The 22,561-nt window shown below is 44.1% G+C and overlaps 1 protein-coding gene across 1 annotated transcript; it reads left to right on the plus strand.

The window, feature by feature from the left end:
• The first annotated feature begins 739 nt into the window (after positions 1 to 739).
• Aldh8a1 (aldehyde dehydrogenase 8 family member A1) lies at positions 740 to 20,183 on the plus strand. The gene is made up of 7 exons (XM_051175375.1): positions 740 to 985; positions 4,917 to 5,064; positions 6,323 to 6,478; positions 8,767 to 8,916; positions 12,812 to 13,068; positions 16,384 to 16,545; positions 19,641 to 20,183. Exons 1-7 carry the CDS (start codon positions 845 to 847, stop codon positions 20,091 to 20,093), a joined length of 1,467 nt encoding a protein of 488 aa, XP_051031332.1. The 5' UTR covers positions 740 to 844; the 3' UTR covers positions 20,094 to 20,183.
• The last annotated feature ends 2,378 nt before the right edge of the window (positions 20,184 to 22,561 follow it).

The raw sequence follows: 22,561 nt of genomic DNA on the forward strand, positions 1-22,561 counted from the left end.
GCTAGAGAGGGAGCATGAGTGCTTTTTACATCTCCAGACTAATATTGAAGTTTACAATATGCTGTAGTCCAATTATCCAACATGGAGCCTTTCTGTGGTCCCCATATCATGATTAACAATGAATCTAACACCTGTTAATACATGCATGGCCAATTGTTCTCTCTGATACAGGTTGCTTTTATTACAGACCATGAATCTCTGCTAGGCTCATTTATCTTACCAGTTTGTAGAACTGGACAAGAGTCTATAGTTTGTTCTGTATGTCGATCCATTTTCATGACATCTAGGATATGTGAGCTATCACTGCAGCCCTGGTTTGGGATGGAGGACAAATCTGAGGGAGAGGGCAGCTAAGACGAGAACAAAGATGAGCAATGGGCACGGATTCTGTCCTCCATCTGTCTGCAGGGTCAAGGTGCTGAGGCATGGGTGAGAAAGGGAAGGGGAAAGGTTCATCCCTCGCTCATGGACGACCGTGGACACTGTCTAACCTCTCCAGGAAGGAGGGAATAGGGAGAATGGCTTTGCACTTAATGTTTAAACAGTAGACACTGTGTGACTGCGGTGAAGTCATCCACATAAGCACTGTTGATTTGAAAGGGTGATCAGAAGAGCCTGTGAATGCATAACAAAGTTAGTTTAACACATAATCCATTTCTCATAATGGACCAACATTCACCTTCAAGAACTCTCCTGATTTTGGAATCTGGAATATTCTGGAGAGCAGCAGGACTCCTGGTCCATGGTATGTAAATGAGGGCACGGGCTGGGTGAGGGTGTCCGAACAAAGTCCTGAGGACAGTCACAGGAAGCTTCTGTAAGGCTGAAGAGCATTCTCCCTAACATGGCTGCTGGAAGAAAGGAACTTCTGATGTTGGAAAACTTCATAGGTGGAAAATTTTTACCATGTAGCTCTTACATAGATTCGTATGATCCATCAACCGGGGAAGTGTATTGCAAAGTTCCCAACAGTGGGAAAGAAGAGGTGAGTCTACCCACTCAGAAAACAAATGCATTTGCTGTGGTGACAAATTGTGAAAACCTATTTTCTGAAAGGAAACGGGGGGGGGGGGGGAGATTTAGAGGTTCGTGAGGTACTTATGACAGGACAGGTGTAGGTCAGAACAGCTCCGGGCTTTCAATGGACAGAAGAAAGTTGTTGTTTGCCAACTTAACAGCTCTGGGCGTTGTTGGTTTTAATTTTTGTAATTCTCAGGCTGTAAGAGGTATTTAGTGCATCCTTTCTCTACAAAGTATCCATTAGCTCTTGGATTTATAAAAATAAGTTTTAAAAACTTCAGTTTAGAGCAACACAAAAATCCCAGTACTTTATTTTAGACTATCATCCAATAGTTCCCCGTATCTCTAAAAATGCCCAGTGAAACAAAGCCAACCAGCCATTTGAGTAATGAAACCAAAAATTAAATTCTTGTGTTTTTTCATTATACTTAGTTATTTTTTTAAAAAATATTTAATGGTTCATATTCCTTTCCTGTCCCCTTTCTGTTTAGTTATGAGGAATTAAGTTCTCTTGGGGAATTTGGAACAATACCTAAAATATATTTGATTAGTTATGAATTATTGCACAGAGAATAAAAATTATCTAGTGTGATAAGTGTGGCTGATTATGTAGTTACCAAGTGAATATTGTTTATTCTTTTTAAGGCACAAAGAACTAACTAGGTTATAATTTCAGCCTTCCTATATGCAAAGTTTTTTTTCTTCAAAGATTCAGCTTTTTTTCTTCATTGTTAAACTTTAAATTGATCTTTTAAATTGATCTAGAAGAAAAATATCACTTTAGACTTATGTACTAAAGTTTACAAATATTGGATAACTTGTTAGTTAAATTGTAACTGGCAATTTTGTTTGCTTCTAATGACAGCAAATGGCCACATGAGAAATCTAGCCTTGTCTTCTCCACCCTTCCCAGTCTCGGATCTTTCCAAAGTGATGCTAAAAATAACAAATCTACTAAATGCAGGTAGTGTGGTAATCACTCACATTTCTTCAGGAAGTAGAATAAACAGCTACATGTACTTTTAACTACCATACTATGTATAGCAATTCAGTTTACAAATAGTCTGTGTTCCACAAATGCTGTGGGGAGAGAGAGAGAGAGAGAGAGAGGGAGGGGGAGGAAGAGGGACAGAGGGAGAGAGGGAGGGGAAGAGGAAGAGGGAGGGGGAGAGGGAGAGAGGGAGAGGAGGAGAAGCAGCAAAGTGAGATATTAATCTGCAAACTAGACCAGGGCAGAAAAGCACTCAGATGCATTCTGTGTGCTTCACATTTTGGCCACAAGAGGGCATATCTGTTTCCGTGTGTTTGTCCTTTTCAGTTCTGCACTCTAGCTTTTCCAATAGAGGCCTCTTCTGTGGGCGGGGCAAAGACACTTGCTATGCCCCAGAAATGGTTCTCAACCCTCGGATGTTCAACACAGGGGTCATATATCAGATCTATCAGATATTTACATCACGATTCATAATAGTAGCAAGATTACAATCATGAAGTAGCAACAAAAATACATTTATGCAGCATTAGGAAGGTTGAGAACCACAGTGCTATAGTGTGTGAGTTAACGGACTTGGGGCCCACAGAAACTGGTTTTGAATCCCCACACTGCCACTTAGTAGCTGCGACCTCTGCCAAGTTATGTGATCTTTCTTATTACAGAACAGCACACAAAACTCCAGTGTGGAGTTTTAAGAGAAATTAAGGACTTTGTGGTTTTGGTTATAGTCCTTCAGATATGCAAATTATCAGTGAATGGGGTTAGTCATTAGACTGATGGGGTTAGTCACTCCCGGTGCCAGGAACAGACCTAGGATGCGCTCACACAGAGAACGTTAGACTTCACAAACTGTTAGCACTGAATTAAGAGCATTGGGGATTGGACACATCTAGACCAATTTTCTTTCCCATGCTAGATCCAAAATGGTGCATTCTTTGGAAAATGATTGAAAATTCTTATCTTTTAAAATTAAAATCACCTCTTCCAAGTTACTTGATGGCTGAATTGTAGATACCTTGGTACGATGGTGTGCATTCCCCTCCCCGCCCCCAGCTCCCCTCTATGCCTGGCCTCTGAATTGGAAGCTTGAGCATCTGACCTACCTTACAAATGCATGTTGTGAGAGACAATGGCTATGCTCAGTCCCTTGCCAGGCAGCCTTATCCTCTCCTGGATCCCCATTCTGCCAGCCTGACTTAGGCCTCTGGGCTGTAATTGCTTTATCTCTGAAGTGAAAAGGTGCCTTGGTGAAGTCACACTTCTGTCACTCTGTGGATCCCTCCGGGACATCCCATGAAACAGCAGCTTGCTCCTTTCAATGCGGAGAAGTATGGAACCAGCACGGATGGGCCACGGTCGGCTACCATTCACCACCAAAGTGGAGCTGGTGGCTTGCAGTTTGGGGCTGCTATGACTACTGGTGCTATAAACACTCCTGTATACTATTGTTTTCTATGAAAGTAGGACCTCATTTCTCGGGGTAAATGCCCAGGAGAGAGTTCCTGACTAAGTTCTAGCACTGTCACATTCTACCTGAGTACCTGTCTTTCTCATTCCCACCAGCAGGGGGTGACAGTGATTGTTTTACAGCACCCTCCCCAGCATTCTGTACTGCCAGCGTTTTGTTTTATCCCTTGGCCCCCTCTTTTTCTTGTGGTTCTGGTGGTCAAACTGAGGCATTGGACATGCCAGTGAAGTGCTGTATTTCCAAGCCACACTCGCAGCCCAGGATCTTTCAATTGCTGAAATTGGCTGCATGCACATTTCCCTATGGCTACCGACTGGACTTTTTCGTGTCCTTATGTATCTTGGGCATGCATCTTTTGTGAAGTATTTGCTCACATCTTTTGTCCATTTGCTAATGAAATTGCTGCCACATCACTGTTGACCGTTGTAGTTTCTTCATACGGGACAGATCAGAATCATATGTCAGCTCTTTGGCTACCCTTTGAAACTGCTGACTAGTCAGTCATTCTGCCTGTTCACCATCAGAGGAGCTGGTGAACAGCTGTTTGGACTTACCTGAGACCCTGGATCCCATCCCTGGTACCACTGATACCCTGCATCACAACTCTGGTACCACTGAGACCCTGCATCCCATCCCCGGTACCACTGAGACCCTGCATCCCATCCCTGGTACCACTGATCCTGCACCCCATCCCCGGTACCACTGAGACCCTGCATCCCATCCCTGGTACCACTGAGACCCTGCATCCCATCCCTGGTACCACTGAGACCCTGCATCCCATCCCCGGTACCACTGAGACCCTGCATCCCATCCCTGGTACCACAGAGACCCTGTATCCCATCCCCGGTACCACTGAGACCCTGCATCCCATCCCTGATACCACTGAGTCCCTGCATCCCATCCCTGGTACCACAGAGACCCTGCATCCCATCCCTGGTACCACTCACTGATCCTGCATCCCATCTCTGGTACCACTGGGGCTGCCTTGTTCACAGGAGGTGGGGCATCTTTAGGCTTGTCTTTGGGCTTCTAGCTGTTCATGCTAGAGTCTGGTCCAGTCGACCTGCTGTTGGCTCTGAGACTAAATTCGGAAGGGGTTCAGCAGACAGGAGGATAGGCTTTGGCACTTGGTTTCACGTGGTCAGCTGCTGATCACCGGGAGCCTGTGGTGGCAATGACTCAGAACTCAGATGGTCAGATTTGCCTGAGGACAGCAGAATGGAGAACAAAATAACCCTTCCTTTGTTTTTGTGCTGTTTGATGGTTACGCAAATACCTGTGTTGTCTATTTTGTGTGTAGTTTAGCACTAGGACATGTCGAATAGCTGAAATCAGGCAGAATGACCATCAGACATGAAGGGAGCCACAGATTCTGGATGCGGAGGGTCCTCGGGAGCCGTAGTGCTAAAGTGTCCAACTCTTCTTTGTTCCTCAAAGATTGAAGCTGCCGTGGAGGCTGCCAGAGAGGCCTTCCCTGCCTGGTCATCTCAGAGTCCCCAGGAGCGTTCTGTGGTCCTGAACCGGCTGGCTGACTTATTGGAGCAGTCCCTGGAGGAGTTAGCCCAGGCTGAGTCTAAAGACCAAGGTGAGGGGGTGTCCCTGGCAGGCATGTCTGCCTTCCGAGATCTTTAACCAGCAGTGACTGGGCTTGAGTACAGGTGTGTCCTACTATACACCCATGAAAACTGCAGTACATATGCAGGTATTGGCTGCTAGCACCCTCATTCTAGTTTGTCAGATAATCTCTAGCCTTTTGCTAAAGGCAAGTTAGTCATATCATCCTGTCTGAGGTGTCAAGCTGGCCTACACACTTGCTTATCAAGACAGCAATAGAGATGGAGGCCAAAACAATGCAGGATGCAGAAAGCCAAGTTATGTGGGTGACATGCTCTGCCCCGAGCCAGTGGCTGAACCCAAAGCTAAATGATGGGGGAAAACACTCTGCCAATTTAGTGGGAGGAGCGGCAAGGATCCACAGCAGAGTATGGATATGGGGAGCTCAGAAGAACTAGGGGTGGGTGTCCATGCCATCTGCCTGTTGTGTTCAGAGGGTCCCCAGGTAAAGACAATCTGAAGAGTGGCTAGTTTGCTGATGTATTGTCACTATTCACTCCTTCCCAAACGCATGGGGATAGAGTGAATATATAGATTGCATACATAATGTCTTTCAGGAGGAGTCGTGTGGTATTAAAATGTGCCTGCCATAAGCTAACCTAAAGTTAGGAAGCAGCAGACAGGTCCCCAGTGTGGTGGACACGTGTGATAGCAGCACTGGGGAGGCTGGGGCTGAGGCAGGAGGATTGCCAGTTCCTTTGGCTCCTGTCTGGGGGCAGCCATCTCACTTTGTCACTGAACGGTACTGAGAGAAGTTCAAGTAGACTCCCTCCTGCCCCCTCCCGAAACCAGCATCCTGTGTTGAGGTTCACACTAGCTCTTTTGATGACCATTCTGTGTTTGGAGGATGTTTAATATAGCTCACACATTTATATGTGATGTGAACATTTCGCTATTTTAACAATATTTCAACCCTGTCATTTCAAAGCTGCTAACACAGGAGAGCCCGTGTGGGTGAAATGGTGGCATCTGGTAGCTTCGTGAAGAAAGCCGGGAGGTATTCACATAGCAAGGATGTTCTGGCTCTATTTTAGGCCTCTCCACCTCACTCTGTAACCTTACGCCTAAATATTTCATCGATTGATCCAACCAGCATGTACTCTGTGAGGTAAAAGAAGCGCCCACTGTGGGCTGGAAATGAGCACGGTGACAGATGACAGGCAACAGAGGTCAGCGCTAACTCCACGGGAAACACACAGGCAGCCTTTTATGTTGTTCACTCCCTACAGGGAAAACCCTCACCCTGGCGAGGACCATGGACATCCCTCGGGCAGCTCAGAACTTTCGGTTCTTTGCATCCTCCATCGTGCATCACACGTCGGAGTGCACGCAAATGGACCACCTGAGCTGTATGCACTACACTGTTCGCACCCCTGTGGGAATCGGTAGGTGTTCTCAGGAAAACTTGTATCAGAACGTTCAGAGAATTCTGGAGGAATGTTTACTAGGGACAGACTAAGGAAACACAGAGGCTGAGTTTTTTCCTTTTACTGAAAATTCACTGCCTTTAAAAATGATTTCTAGTCCATTCTCCTTGTATCAAATTCTCTGCCTTTTCCAGAATCCTTGTCTTGGATGATCACAGGGAAACGGGGTGATGTCAGAAGTGTCTTCTTGCTTACAATTAAAATAAGAAAACAACAAATCCAGACAGTGCCTTGTTTAGACTGCAGGGCTGTATCTTCTTCAAGCTTCAGTGTTCTGAAAAGCCAGGGAAATAGTTCACTTTTCTCTTTACAGGACTCAGTAATATAAGACATTTGAGTCAGTTAATAAGTCTCTATCTAGTTAGCTGGCTGTGCTGCCTCGTTCCAGCACTTGGACAGGGGAGGCCGGGGTGATCAGAAGTACAAGGCTGGGGCTGGAGAGATGGCTCAGTGGTTAAGAGCACTGGATGCTCTTCCAGAAGGACCACGGTTCAATTCCCAGCATGCACATAAGCTCTCATTTAGATATACAGGCAGGCAAAGCACCAATGCACAGAAATAATTTTCTTTTTAAAGGAAAATAATAATGTTTTTCTTAAAAAAAAATAAAAGTACAAGGTTATCCTTGGTTACACAATGAGTTTGGGGTTAGCCTGGACAAGACCCTGTCTTAAAAAAAAATACACAATAAAGAAATGAGTATATGTTCCTTCAAGTAATGTCAGGTGTCTGGTGAATAAGAGTTAACCTTTTGCCTCTTGCCCTTTGATTAACATAAAAGTGTCTGAAATGACTAAATATAATCAGTAGATGTCACTGTTTCCCTTGAGAAGAAACACCATGTTTTACCAGATAAAATATTAGGACAACAAAAAGGAAGCAAATGAAACATTTCACTGTCTTGAGTCCTGAGACCTTCTAGAAATTATTTCCCAAGGCATCTGTGGGAAGCTTTAATCGCTTACTAAGAAGTGTATGGATATATTTTGTTGCAAACATTCTGTTACTCTTAAAGAACAGATTTTTCTATGAGAAAGTTAGTACTATAAAATATATTTACTTCCAGAGGACAAAATATAAAATAAAGTGAATTTTTTTTTTTAGTTTTTTTTTTTTTTTTCAAGAAAGGGTACCTCTGTGTATCCCTGCCTGTCCTGGAATTAGTTCTATAGACCAGGCTGACCTCGAACTCACAGCATTTTTTAATTCATAAGGGAGACATTCTATCCATGCAGGCTGTAGGTGGAAACTGGACAGTTTAAGAATAGTACATAGAGATACATTCCACCTAGCCCAACCATGGCTCAAGATGTGAATGGGACCTAATACACAAAATTATAAATTATTTAAAATACCGTGAGATTCTTCGGCCATTTTTGAAGTTAACTAATTGCATGCGTGTGAACTTGGTAGACGACAGCATTGTGCCACAGAGACCTAAGGTTGGACTGTATGTACCTGCTAGAAGTTAGGTGTGTTGTTATCCAGCAAACCTACATGGTCAGAACATAGTTGAAAATGTAGACAGAATTTGATTTTAAGATCATCTACATTACCATGGTGTATATCACAGATTGTATGTCAGAGTCCACCAGCATAATTGTTCCCTAGAGGAACATTCAGTCATTTCGTGCCTGGTACACACGTAATTCAGCGAAGTGAGTTTTAATGTCTCCGTGACAGCAGGTTAGAGACAGAGGTGGAGATGCCCAGCAGGGAAAACAACCTCACTGCTTAGTACTGCACTGGGACAAGACTTCCTTTATAACGAGCAGCTGGGCGGTGGTGGCCTTCGCCTTTAATCCCAGCACTTGGGAGACAGAGGCAGGCAGATCTCTGTGAGTTCGAGGCCAGCCTGCTCTACAATGAGAGTTCCGGAACAGCCAAGACTGTTAGAAAGAGAAACCTTGCCTCAAGACCCAATAAAAATAAAAATTAAGATCAGTGTACAGATTTCAATATGCGTTCTATTCAAACATATTGACAGCAGCCTTTATCCCTGGAGCTTGCATTTCTGTGGTTCCCAGTTATGACCGTGGCTCACCAGGAGGACAGGAAATGCACTGACCTTGCTGTTGTAAGGAGAAAATTCCTTGTACTGTTTTAGAATAACTTTCCTGAAGCTGGCCACCAGTAAGTGAAGTTTGGGTTTTCCGGGCAGCAGAGCATTCTACTAGAGACGCCACCCAGCTGGCCTGTCTCTGAGGAACTGCCATCATGGCTGTGCTCCTCTTGTTGTCCCTCAGCTGGTTTGATCAGCCCTTGGAACTTGCCGCTCTACCTGCTGACCTGGAAGATAGCTCCAGCCATTGCTGCTGGGAATACCGTGATAGCCAAGCCCAGTGAGCTGACCTCTGTGACTGCGTGGATGTTGTGTAAACTCTTGGACAAAGCAGGTAACAGGGTGTGGGGATGGGGAGGAGGCACAGAGCTAGGACCAGACTGCCGGAAGCCACGTTCATTCGGCACTGACTCGGTGCTGTCTTTTCAGTGTGAGCTCGCTACCTTCTGGCCATGCATGCCTTCACCCCCAGCAGTTCTCCACTGTCCCTTTCCCCCCCCCCCTCTTTAACTTCAGCAGGATGCCATTGGACAACAGCATCGCCCCAATGGCTGAAGGCTGTGGAGTAAATACTGCAGGCTTTGAGAGACCCGATAATGCCTAGTTTAAGATATTACCATCAACAGTCACTTCAAGTTTGAGCTTGGGTATTACTGGAGTTCATGTAGCTGAACAACGCCTAGTAGACTCAGCCATTTTCAAGGGGTTTAATATACGTCCCCCAGCTTTTGGGGCAAAAGTGGATAGGCCATGGCCACTCATCAACATGCACCCATTTGTTCTTCACTCTCTTTCAGCTAACAGTTTAATGTTAAACTTAGGCTGCCTTCCTGTCTCCATTTGGGATATAATCCTGCATGGAGAAGCCTGGTATTGTCTCAGTATTTAGGTCCCAGCAAGTCACCTTTGAAAAGGCACTTTCTGTTAGGGTACTCATCTTGTGTAACCCTGCAGCTGGGATGGGAATGGTGGAGACAGATTTTTCACCCTCTGTCTGTGTCAACATGGGATGTGTTTACTGCCTTTTGGCACTGAGAAGCCATGGTGGGCTCTCCTGACTCCATAGAATGGGCAGCAAGTAGAAGCCTGTTTCTCCCTCCTTCTGTCCCCCTCCCTCCCTCTCTTCCCACTTACTACTCCCCTCCCTCCCCTCCCTCTCTCCTGGATGCTTCAGAAGCAAAAGCACATACATTAGCCTCCAGAGAGGTTTAGCTAGTTTTTTGTTTTGTTTTGTTTTTGTTTTTTTCAGATTTTGATGCTAGGTTAGATCTGGGCTTGTTTTGGAGAATGGCGCTGGTCCTTATAGCCCTAGGAACGAGGCCACCTAACCAGTCTTTGAGATGCCTATAGAGATGCCCTAGGCCCCTAGAAGATGAGACCTTGCCTACCTCTCCCATTTTCCAGAATGTGCCCATACTTCCTTCTATTTCCATTCTTCACAAAACCAAATCTGTGTGCACATAGGCACAAGCCATTTCTTGCCAGCTTGGTGACTGCGGGTTCATAGAGTGGAACAGGGGAGGGGCTGTGCCTCTTCATCAAACCTTAGCCCTTAAAAAGCTTTATTCTTGTGTGTTCGTGTGTGCCTGACTGATCTTCTAGCCACTTAACCCAGTCTTTATTTTGCAATAGCTGTTTGTCAACTAAATTGTTTTTCTTCTCTGGCAACCAGAGTCTCTTAAGAGTTTAGAGAGCAGATATCTGTACAAAAATGTTGTTACCGTTTGGCTCAAATGACAGATGACATTGAGAAATCACACAAGTTGCTACCTCTTAACACATTAACATCAGACCTCAGGCAAACAATCAGAGTGCTAATGTGTGGAAATCTGTCAGCCTGTGGAATGGACTCATTGTCCCGTGGAATGGACTCATTGTCCCGTGGTGAGACATACACAGTGTTCCTGTGTTTTCTCTCAGCCTCTGTTGAAATATCACAGTAAACTCAGACAGGACTCAGTTCATTTTTGCCTTTGAGGATTTAATTACAGCTGCGCTTATGCCCTTTCTCTCCATCTGCCCATATGTCACATATCGGAGCTGCAGGCCTCATGCATGGATGATGGGCAACTTGTCCTTGTTTTTGTCCTATCATTGGCTTTCCTTCTAGACTCTGCTTTGCTCTTCCCCATGGTACCCAGAGCTCCTCTAGCCATGGCCTATGAACCAAGGCTGACCTAAACTAGATTCAGTAGATGCATATAATGAATATGGGCAGCGTGCTTAGGAGTAAGACTGACACCTATCTCATAGCACCGACTTTCCACCTGTCCCCTTAAGGGACCTGCTGTGTGTGTGTTAGGGAGGGGTCTTCACTGTCCCCTCAGAGTGGCCAGGCTTATGCTGTGGCTTCTTGGAAGGGAGTTCCAGAAAATCTTAGGTCATTAATGTGACAGCAGTATCTATACTTTAAGAACACATTTTTGCAGACTGGTTTTGAACTGAGAGATGCCTGGGACGGCATCTTGAAGATTTGAAAAGAGAGAACGCTTAACCCAGAGCAAGCGGAGGAGACAAGCGCTCCCAGGCTGTCCCCAAAGTGTTTCATGCAGGGTTTCTGCACCTGCTATATATATAGTCACTTGAGGGAACAGAGGGGCTGGACCCAGATGCCCCATGAAAAGCCTGAGAAGCCCCTAGATACAGACACAATTTGAACAGGTGGAGCTTCTCCAACTTATCATCTGTTTCTCATTGGCCACTGAACACCAGTTGGTTCACTCTCATCCACTAGCATTTGTTAGCCTTCTCTGACCAGATTTACTGATTATTACTTAACTTTGCCAACTTTCTCATCAGTAAAGCGAACTAATAATAGTAAGTTCCTTAAAGGGTTGTGAGGTCAAACACTGGCCTGTAATCTCCCATTGTGAGAGATGTGTTTCCAGATTGTAGTGGATGCCTGAAATTGTGGATGGCATTGGTTTCTCTATACATCTTGTTTTTTTTTTGCATACATATAGACCTATGGTAAAGTTTAACTTATAAGTTAGGCACAATGAGAAATTAACGGTAAAGCACAAAAAGTATGACAGCATATTGTAATAAAAGCGATGTGAGAGTACTTTTTCTCTAAATGTAAAGATATATATTTCAGACCGTAAGTGACTAACAAGTCCATAGATAATAGAGGATGACTACAGATTACTAATAACAATAGCTGACACTTACTAAGCAGCCAATAAATGTTATCATGTACTGGTTGCCCAGGGCATACAATGGAGAACAAAATTCAGATAGCATTTCTGCCCTTAGCCAGTAAGTCAGTGGAGGGCAGGCATAAGGAAGTAAGGAAATTCATGGATGAGGACATAGCTTAGATGGTCAAATACTTGAAGCACAACATGAGGGTCTGAATTCAATCAGCAGAATGAATGTAAAAAAGCCAGGTATGGTGGTACACAATTGTAATCTCGGTGCTGGGGATGCAGGCAAGCCAATCTCAGATGCTCACGAGGAAACCAGTCTAGCCTACTCCAGGAGATCCAAGCTAATGTAAGACTCTGTCTCTAAAAGGATGGCTTCTGAGGAATGACATTGAGGTTGACTTCTGCCCTTTACCTATATGTACATTCACATGAATACACACTCAGGCACATGCACAGTCACCCCTCCCCTAAGAATTTAATCACAGAAGAGGTAAATGTATACATGTGGATTTAGGCCTACCTGCGTTTGCATGTTCCTGGTATTTGTTGCATGATTTAGGGTTGCGGTGATGCTGTATGTAACAATGGGCACAGGACCTCAAGTCAAAAATTACCCCCTCTGGGATGCCTTCTCCTGCCTCTCTGGGCCAAAATAATTGATGTCTTCACATCTCTGCAAACCCACACACCTGTTTATTTAACACTGTTACCCTGATTTGCAACTTCCAGGTATCAAGTTGGAGCAAGCTCCTGTTCCAAGGCCGGGTTGGGATTGCTTGATGGTACTGGTACATCAGCCCCCAAGGCTTAGTATTATAGAATGAGTTTCTCAGAATGTCCTTTACCCTGCATCTTTCCAGGCCAAAGCACCCAGGGAAACCCCAGCAGGCAGATTCTGTAAATATAGGTAACTCTGTAGCACTGGCTTTGCTGTTAAACTCGAGCTAGTCATAAAATCTCCACCATCCCCACCCTCTTCCCACATGGCAGCTTTTGGACTCCCAAAGGAGAGCCTGCTTGTCACTTCAGGTGTCCTCCATAAACACAGGAGAATTACTATCGCTGATTTATTCCCTTCAGGTGTTCCACCAGGTGTGATTAATATTGTGTTTGGAACCGGGCCCAGGGTTGGTGAGGCCCTGGTGTCCCATCCAGAGGTACCAGTGATTTCCTTCACTGGGAGCCAGCCCACAGCTGAGCGGATTACCCAGTTAAGTGCCCCCCACTGCAAGAAGCTCTCCCTGGAGCTGGGAGGCAAGAATCCTGCTATCATCTTTGAGGATGCCAACCTGGAGGAGTGTATCCCAGCAACCGTTAGGTCCAGCTTTGCCAACCAGGTATGAGTCCCGCTTACTAAGTCCATGTCAGGTTGGATCTATTTCCTCACAAGGCCAAGTCCAGGGGGTTTGGCAATGGTCCTGATATTTGTGTTTTTCTGAAAGTAGGATCAGTTATAGTGTTATTCTAACACCCAGGAGTGGCCTGGTACAGCCACAGCTTTTTTTGGCCAAATTCCTTGTCTTGAGTCACACAACTTTTATCAAGTACCAGCCACGGGTACAATGACTGAAAGCATTTCCATTTCTTTATCCGCACAGCCTCCTGTCTCCTCTTTGCAGCCACATGTCCTGTTACTGTAGATTTTCTTCTCTCCCCAAAGTATCCTTGATGCCTTTACTCCCCAAGTTCCCATTTCCTGCAACATTCAAGTTGGAGTGACAGAGAACTTCAGGACACCTTTGCGATTTCTATTATTATTACGTCACAGATATTTCTGTGGTCTCTGCCCTTTCTGTCAGGTTTTTCAACCTTACTTCCTAGAGGAGTAAGAACATGGGCAACAGCTTCCCATAGATGGGAATGATGCCCCTATTTCTTTACGTTAACAATAATGTGAATAGTGGCAAACATGACTTTCAATTAATACTTTTGTGATAATTGTAATGATAGTTATTTCCTTTACCATAGTTTCCAAAGACAATGGCTAGAAATACAGTGTTTGGCTATCGGTGAACAATTGAATGTTGTAACACAAATTATTTAATTATTAAAATGAGCAGATGTCACGTAAACAAACTAGTGTATCAAGGGCCAATCAGGACAATGTGAGAGGTACAAACTCTAAGAACTGAGATGAGGGAAAGTGAGAGGGACAGGTCGTTATAAGGTAGCCACTGCTAAGCAAGGAGACACAGATTAGGGCTACCCATCTACCAGGATCCTTTTAGGATTCGGCTCGGACCGATGAACCTTCCTTTGAGGAAGAGGGGCGTTTTAAGGTATCAAAGGGAAAAAGAATATGGTTAAACCATGGCAACAGATGAATTTTAAGGAAACTTTAGCTTACTTTAGCTTACTTTATTTGCTTTAGCTGATAGAGTTCCAGGCAGGGCATATTTCTCCCTTAATTGAAGATAATTGGCGTCAGGGGAGGGGAGAGGTAAACTCTCAGCAGGGGAGGGGAGAGGTAAACTCTCAGTGTGACCTTGGGCATATATTAATTCAAAACTCGGTTTCCTAACTGTGACCTGAGAATACCAGCACACTGCAGGATTTTTATGGAGAAAATATCCAAGTCAGTGCCTGGCATGGCATAGCAATTCAGTGATTGAGGTCTTTCTTCACTCATTCCCTTTGGAGTCATTCTTTCTAGGATCTCAGTGTAACCTATATTTTCCTAGCACTAAGTGATGGTGATGGGAAACTTGTTAAAACTCTCAAGTCTCACCACCATGCCCTCCTTTTGCATAGGGAACTTATGCAAATGAATCCAACAGGTGTTTGGCCATCTTCCAAGCCACATAGGCAGATGGTTCTGATAGTGGCCCTGCTGGAAAAAGAATTCACTTTTTCAGAACATTAACTGCTTAATTCGAACAATAACCCTTCGTGCAAATACCAAGATAATTAGAAGCATTCTGGTCCTAGGATTGTTGTGAACACCAAATATAAATGTGATGAAAAATGTTATTAATATTTATGCATCCATATACTTTTGTACATTTTGCTCTCAAGTGTTTAGATGTGGTTTGTAAACTATTTGTATTTAAATAACAGTTAGGATTTTTCTCTCTCCAAAATCTACCAGGACCTTTCCTCTGAACACTCAGAATCTTTATTTAGATATGCAGTTGGCACTGGAACAGCAGAACTCTTGATCCCACTCTCTCTCCCCCCACTGGAAAAATGCCTTCCCGTTGCCTCCTGTCTGCCCTTCCACAGAAAAGCATACCATCCAGGGCGGTGCAGAGCCCAGAGCCTGGGTCAGAGCTGCTCTTGCTCTTTTCCTTCTAGCTGTGTCTGATCTATAAGCGGTTCTTGCTGACTCGACGTTTAACCTGTATTCCTAAACACTGTCTGGTTAGTGTATCCACCCAGGTCTCCTACACTTTTTGGGTTCCACACTCCTTTAAGAGCGTTGAATTAGTGGAGTTATTTCCCTCTCCTCTTCCGTTGATGCCTCCCCAGGACAAGCTATCTACACTTATTTGAGCTTTGGGAATTTGTGCCTCATTCCTCACTCTAACTTCCTTCCGGTTTTGTTTTGCAAACAACTTTGTGAATGATCATCTAGAAATGTAAGTTTCAGGGTCAGAGGGGATAGTACAGTTGGGAAAGAACTTCTCATGCAAGCACGAGATTCTGAGTTCAACCCACTAGGGCCCACCTAAGAAAGCCAGCCACACACTGTAGTCCTAGGCCTGACAGTGGGTCCTCTGGCTCATGGGTCAGTCAGACGGGCCTACTCAGAGAACTCTGAACCACTGAAAAGAGCCTGTTCCAAAATCCAAAAGCACAAGCAAGCAACAACAAAACAAAACTCAAGTAATAACACCTGAGGTTGTTCTGTGGCTTCCACATGTACACACACAACCACATACGCTCACACACAGACATATACACATGCACACATATACTCATGCCACACACACATGAATATACATGTACACATGAGCACACACATACACACAACACAAAAACACATGCATACACACAAAAGCACACACGGGTATATACACATGCACACACATGCATTGATATATCACATGCATTCACACATGTGCATGCACACACACACAATGTAAATCTGATCATATCGTGTCACGCTGCTGCTGCCTTTCAGTGATGCTGAGTGTGAAGCAAAGTCCTTCTGAGCCTCTGAGAGAGTGAGCCACTCCCCTCATAGTCACTGCGTGTCATTGCCTTCACTCATGCCCTCAGCCCACTCGCCTCCTTGCCTCGTTACCTACGCCAGCCTCAGCCCCACACTAGGGTCCCTACTCTTACCTCTGGAACTCTCTCCTCTAGTCTTTACTTATCTAACTCGTTCATGTTAACCAAGAGTCCTTTCAAATATCTACTCTATGAGTGTTTCTCACCAATTCCTTCACTGAAATCCCCAATTTTGCCATTTGCCTAATGTTCTATTGTTTTGATAACTCTGAAGTCATATCATGTAGTGGTGTTTATTTGTGGTTTTGTCTGTCTTCCTGTGAGATTATGTGTTCTGTGTGGTAGGGACTAGTCCCACTGACAGCCGAATCTCACTGCCTGGACCAGTGCCTAATACATGGCAGGTGCTCAAAAAACATGAGGCATTTCTCCATGAAGAAGAATGTCCCCAGCTTTATTGTTGTCTTCCCTGTTTGCAGGGGGAGATCTGCCTCTGTACCAGCAGGATATTTGTTCAGAGGAGGATCTACAATGAATTTTTGAAGAGGTTTGTAGAAGCTACCAGAAAGTGGAAAGTTGGAATGCCCTCTGACCCATCAGCCAGCATGGGTGCTTTGATAAGTAAAGCACATTTGGAGAAAGTAAGTAATCTCTGCCATGTATGTTCCAGACAGTTCTTATTTAAAGAGAAACCCAGGCTTTAATCCTTTAATCCCAGAACTGGAGAGGCAAAGGCAGGTGGGTCTCTTTGAATTCCAGTCCAACCTTGTCTACATAGTGAGTTCCAGGACTGCCAGGGCTACATAGTGAGACCCTGTCTCAAACAAACAAACAAAAAATCCAACCGGCCAACCAACCAACCAACCAACCAACCAACCAACCAACCAACCAACCAACTAACCAACCAACCAACCAACCAAACAAACAAACAAACAAACACAAAAAACAAGAGGGGGAGAAGGAGGAAAAAAGAAGAAGAAAAAGAAGAAGAAAGTTATTTAGGGGTTGGAGAAGAGTTTCAATGGGATTTGGGTTCTAGAAGTGACTCATGTCTGATTTTGGATTCTAGCACCCACATTGGGAAACTCCAAATGTCTGTAACTCCAGCTCCAAGGGATCCAGTACCCCCTTATCAGTAAGGGAAAATTGTTTCTCATTCAGACACTTGCTTGAGCTTCTCTTTCCCTATCCTTAGAGCAAACAGTTCCTTCTGAATGAGACCTTTCCAGCCCATCCCATATAAAACTACACTCCTTAGACCTTCCCTCACTTTCCAGTGCTTTGTTCCCCCCCACCCCGTTTCTTTTTTAGGTTTGTTTTAAGTGTATGAGTGTTTTGTCTGCCTGTGGGTCTGTGCACTATATGCCTGCCTGTCACCTAAGAAGGTCAGAAGAAGGTGTTAGATCCTAGGGATGGTTGTGAGCCATCATGTGGGTGCTGGGAACTGAACTCAGGTCCTTGTAAAGATCTTCAAGTGCTCTTAACCATTGAGCCATCTCTCCAGCTCTCTCCATGATTCTTAACACTGCCAACATATAACCTGCACTTCCTTTGAGCAGAAAGTGGTCAAGTTTATTCACTTTTGTGTGTGAGATTAGACAATCTCAAGAGGCACAGCAGTGAACAGTATTCATAGGAAGAGTAATCACTCTGTGGATAACACTGTGTTCTGGGCTCCAGAACTTTATGCCACAAACTCAAGGTACCCATTTTCCTTGAAAATGTTCTTTTTGGTACTTGGCTTAAAGTACTTGGAACTGGTTCTAAATGCATGAATTCTGAACAACTCTCTTGCTGGGATGAATCAGCATGGACTCCAAATGGAAAACAAACTCAATCACCCAGCCTCTGGTCAAGAAAGTACTCATGTCATCCTCTCTGAGTCACTGGGTGAACTTATGACGTAATTTATTTTACATTATAATCCAGCTACACTGCATTGCCTACATTTGTTTTTAGAATATAATTAGTAATAAGGCTAGAAATTAGATATCTTTCTTTTCCTGGAAGCTATGATACTGAAGGCATCTGGGCCTTTACATCTTACATATTCACTTCTCACTTTCTTTAAAATACTTTTTATTATGTCTTCTGAAATCCATGCTGTGTGTTTTGATCACATTCATCCTTTCCCCCAATTCCGGTTCTTCCAAGCTCTATCCCCATCCCACTCCCACCCACATTTGTGTCTCCAGTTGTTACCCCATCAAGTCCAGTGTGCTGCCTATGTACTCTTGGGTGTGTGGCTGATCTATCAGGGCCACACCCTTAAGAAAGCCAATTCTCCCTCTCCAGGCAGTTACCAGTTACCTATAGCTACTCCGGTAGGGGTGGAACTACTCCATGCTGGAATTTTCACTGACGAGAGCTAATGCAGGTCTGGTACATGCTATCGCCGCTGCTGGGAGTTTCTATGTGCATCTGCCTTGTCTTGTCTAGAAAACAGTCTGTCTAGTCACCACTGGCTGCAGCTCTCACAGTCTTCCCATTCCCCTCCCCCACAAAGATCCCAAGGAGGTGCTGTGTATGATATGGATGTTCCATGTATGACTGAGCACTCTTCAGTTTCTTCTTCTCTGCACTGTAATCTGTTGTGGATCTCTGTGTTAATTACCATCTTCAAAAACAAACAAACAAACAAACAAAAAACCTTTTCTGATGAAGTTTGAGAGATGTACTAATCTATGGTAAAACAATAAATCATTGAGTCAGCTTAATCCTATATTATGTCTCTTTAACAGAATAATAATAATAGATTCTCACCTGGGGCCAGTGACCTGTCTAGCCACAGGTTCTTGGCTCTGATACTGGTACTAGATAAAAATTCTTTTTTGTAGAGCAGACATTAAATCCAACCAGAAGATGGTTGGTTACTCCCATGATATTTGTGCCAATATTGCACCAATGGGCATGTCTATCTGGGTAGGTTCTTGTCATTGTAGCTTTCAGGGTTCACAGTTGGATAATAGTATGGTTATTTTTCTTCTCTTGAGGTGTGCATATAAAAGCTAGCCAATAGGGATGAAGCTTCCACGTGAAAAACAGCTTTATTTCTCCATGCTCTGTGACTCAAGTATATGATGTCTTCAGTAATAGAGTCACACTCTAGAGAATAACAAGCCAAAAGTAAAGGCAATAGTCTGTAATATTTGTGGGTTTATGAGACCTCTTTGTCCAGTAACTTCAGCAGAGGTAATCCATTCCTGGCATCAGACATTTTACATGTTAGCCTATAATGTCAAGTAAGAGCATTGTCACCTTCATTATAGGGAATTTCTAACTTCTTAAAATGAACACCTCTGTCCCCCCACAAAACACATATACATACACAGTTTTGTACCTAACTACAGCATATGCCTGAGTGTGAATTAAGCTTTCTTGTTTATTAGCTGCATGAACCCTAATACTCTCTGAGGCACAATGAGATGGTGAGCAAATTGGGGGTAAAAATAGCAGATAAAGTATAGAAAAAATTAAGTGACAGTGCATGAAATCACTTATATTAGTGCCTGAAACTTAGGCATGAAATAATCTCCCTGCCCTTTGCTTGAGGACTAAATATGCAAATCCTGGTGGGAACTCCTCTGCCCTGAGGTTTTGCAACTGAGGATAACCCTACAGCCCTTAGCGCTGACCTTCTATGGGTTTTCAGTCACTAGAAAATACTGATTTCCTGCTGATGTGAGTAAAATGCCAAATGGTAAGAAGTTTGCAATTATGGCTTTTATCTCCTCAGGTCAGAAGTTATGTAATGAAAGCTCGTGCCGAGGGGGCCCAGATTCTGTGTGGTGAGGGTGTGGACCAGCTGAGCCTTCCAGTCAGGAACCAGGCAGGCTACTTCATGCTGCCCACAGTGATAACAGATGTTAAGGATGAGTCCTGCTGCATGAAGGAAGAGATATTTGGTCCAGTGACGTGTGTTGTCCCTTTTGACAGTGAAGAGGAAGTGATTAAGAGAGCTAACAGTGTTAAATATGGGCTGGCAGCTACAGTGTGGTCAAGTAATGTGGGCCGCATCCACAGGGTGGCTAAGAAGCTGCAGGCGGGTTTGGTCTGGACCAACTGCTGGCTCATCAGGGAACTGAACCTGCCATTTGGTGGTATGAAGAGCTCTGGAATAGGAAGAGAAGGAGCCAAGGACTCATACGACTTCTTCACTGAAGTAAAAACCATTACTGTTAAACACTGACTTTCGGCTGTGGAGAAGTGGCCACAGCTGATGCTTGGAGGCCAGAGAGTCAAGTGTGCACTGCAATGAACAGAGACCACAGCATGTCTTTAGCCATGTTGTCACATGCCAGGAGACTAGCTCTTATTGACCTTCACTAGTTGGTATTTTTACCAGCCTGTGAAAAAATATGCAGTTTTTAATGTGGAATGAGAACATCACTTCTAAAGAGGAGATGCAACAAAACCAACCAGCTAACCCGGGCCCTCATGGTATACCTTCATGCATGTCATTGTTAGAATGAATTCTTGAAAAGCTGCCCAAATCAGGCATTTTCACTTACAAATATATGGCTAAACAAAAACAAACTGGAGACCAGGGAGTTGCTCAGTGGGTAAAAGGCTTGTTGTCCAAGCATGAGGACCCCAACATCAGTGTAAAAGCCTGACTTGGTAGCATATAACACACACCACATATATGTGTATGCGCATGCACATATATACACTACCACCACAATCATCAACAAAAACCTGAAGAGAATCAGCTGCCATCACTTTCTATCTCAGCAAAGATATGGAGATGGTCTCCTTAACCCCTAGCCACTAGCAAACTGATTCCATTAATATCAGGAAGTGATGGTCATGAGGAGCTTGTAAGTGTCACACATGATAGGTCTTACTAAATATGTCTGATAAGAATAAAGGAAAACAAAGGAATGGTTACTTTTTAGGGAAACTTGGAACACAAAACAGTTTGATCCATTTTCACTGCCAAGGCCAGTCAACTCTGATTCTTCAAAGGAGAAATAAATTGTTCATCAGTATGGCATATGCCATGAGTTGTTCAATACTCTCCTTATCCTCACTCTCTTAGAAGTATAGATTTTTCACAAATAAAGTCTGTCTAATGCCTGCTTCCGATACCCTCCAAACGTCCTAAGGAAAACACCGAGGGTTACAGAAGTTCAGTAGCAGCTTCAGGGTTGCACAGAAGGCATGGGGCAGGGGTGGGATTTGAACCTCAGGCACGTTCCGGACTTGTGACAGCCTCATTCCTGCTGTGGGTTGTGCTCCAGAAGCAGGGGAGCACTTGTGGTCCCAGCACACATTGTTGCCAGTCACCTTTCCAGGTCCTCCTTGCTTCTGTCCCTGGCCCTGTTCTTCCTGAGTGAGGGGCCTCTCTCCACAGCAGCTATGCAGACCAGGTACCTCCTCCAGCTCTCCCTTCTCCTCACTGACTGGAATTATTTATTTGCTGTCTGATTCCACAGCTGGCTGGACTCCTGAAGGCCCCAGCTCAATGACTCCCTTCTGAGCCTCGAATTTATTGCACAATGCCTGGCACACAGAAGGGGCTAAACTGAGCTTGTAGAATGGAATAAGAGCTCCCTGGTTGTCTGTTTGCATAGTGCCAGGCAGGAATTGGTGGTGCTGGCGACAGTGGTAAGATTAAGTGCCGTGAGTTTTCTTAGGGCTTCAGGTATATGTTGTCATGTACAGATGTCGAGAAATTTCAATTGACCTTTTGAAGAGCAAGTTGTGACATTGGGCTGTATTGCTTTCTAGTGTTTACGTCTTCTCTTTTCTCCTTCCTTTTTCTATTTTTTTTTTCTGTCTAGCTGAGGCCCATAACCTTCATTAGCTTAGCCCATAACCTTCATTAGCTTAGTCCAAGACTGATTCTGAATATTAGCAGAAGATATTTCAGTAGCTGTAGTCATTAGGAATCTCTGTGTTTGTGCTAGAGAATGATCAACTAGCTAGTTGGGAGAAGGAAAGAATGATGTTTGGTTGAGGTTCATAGCTATGTGCCTTTCCTCATTGACTACAAATATGCCTTGAATGGGTTAGAAAGGGGAGTGGAGTGCATATTATTTAAAGCTACATACATTCTATTAGTAAACCTTTTAAAATAACACTGTAAGCTAAAAATACTGGAAGACGAGAAGCAGATGTGGAGGGTTGGGGAAGTGTGTCCCATTACAGGCCATTCATTGTAGGGAGATGTGCTTGTTTTTTGAAGATGATAAAGAGAAATGCAGGCACAAACAGTGGTTAGCTCAATGGTATTGAAGACCTAAATGCAGAGCTATTTGAGAATGATTGCTCTTAGTTTGGTAGTACATGCCTATCCATAATCTAGCAATTTGGAAGCCAAGGTAAGAGGATTACTATCAGTTGCAAACTGGTGAAAAACATCTCAAAACCAATTTTTTTTTTCCTCCTGGGCAAATGAACTGAGGGTTGGAAAGGAAGTATCTGGATTCAGGGACAGACCATCTTAACTTCAATTTGTGAACAGTGTGCCCTCTCTGAATTGCTCTTGTTCATTTTTTAAGGTGCTGTAACTAGCCTGCTTTAGAAAATGATGCCCATATTTCCACACTCCCACATGATGCTTTTTCAGCAAGTGGAGGCTGGGAACCATGTACTGTGTTGTTGTAGGATACACCAGGCAACCTCAGAGGGCTAAGGTTGCCTAATGTCTTG

Source organism: Phodopus roborovskii, unplaced genomic scaffold, assembly GCF_943737965.1.
Source record: "Phodopus roborovskii unplaced genomic scaffold, PHOROB, whole genome shotgun sequence".
In the NCBI taxonomy this organism is placed as follows: Eukaryota; Metazoa; Chordata; class Mammalia; order Rodentia; family Cricetidae; genus Phodopus; species Phodopus roborovskii.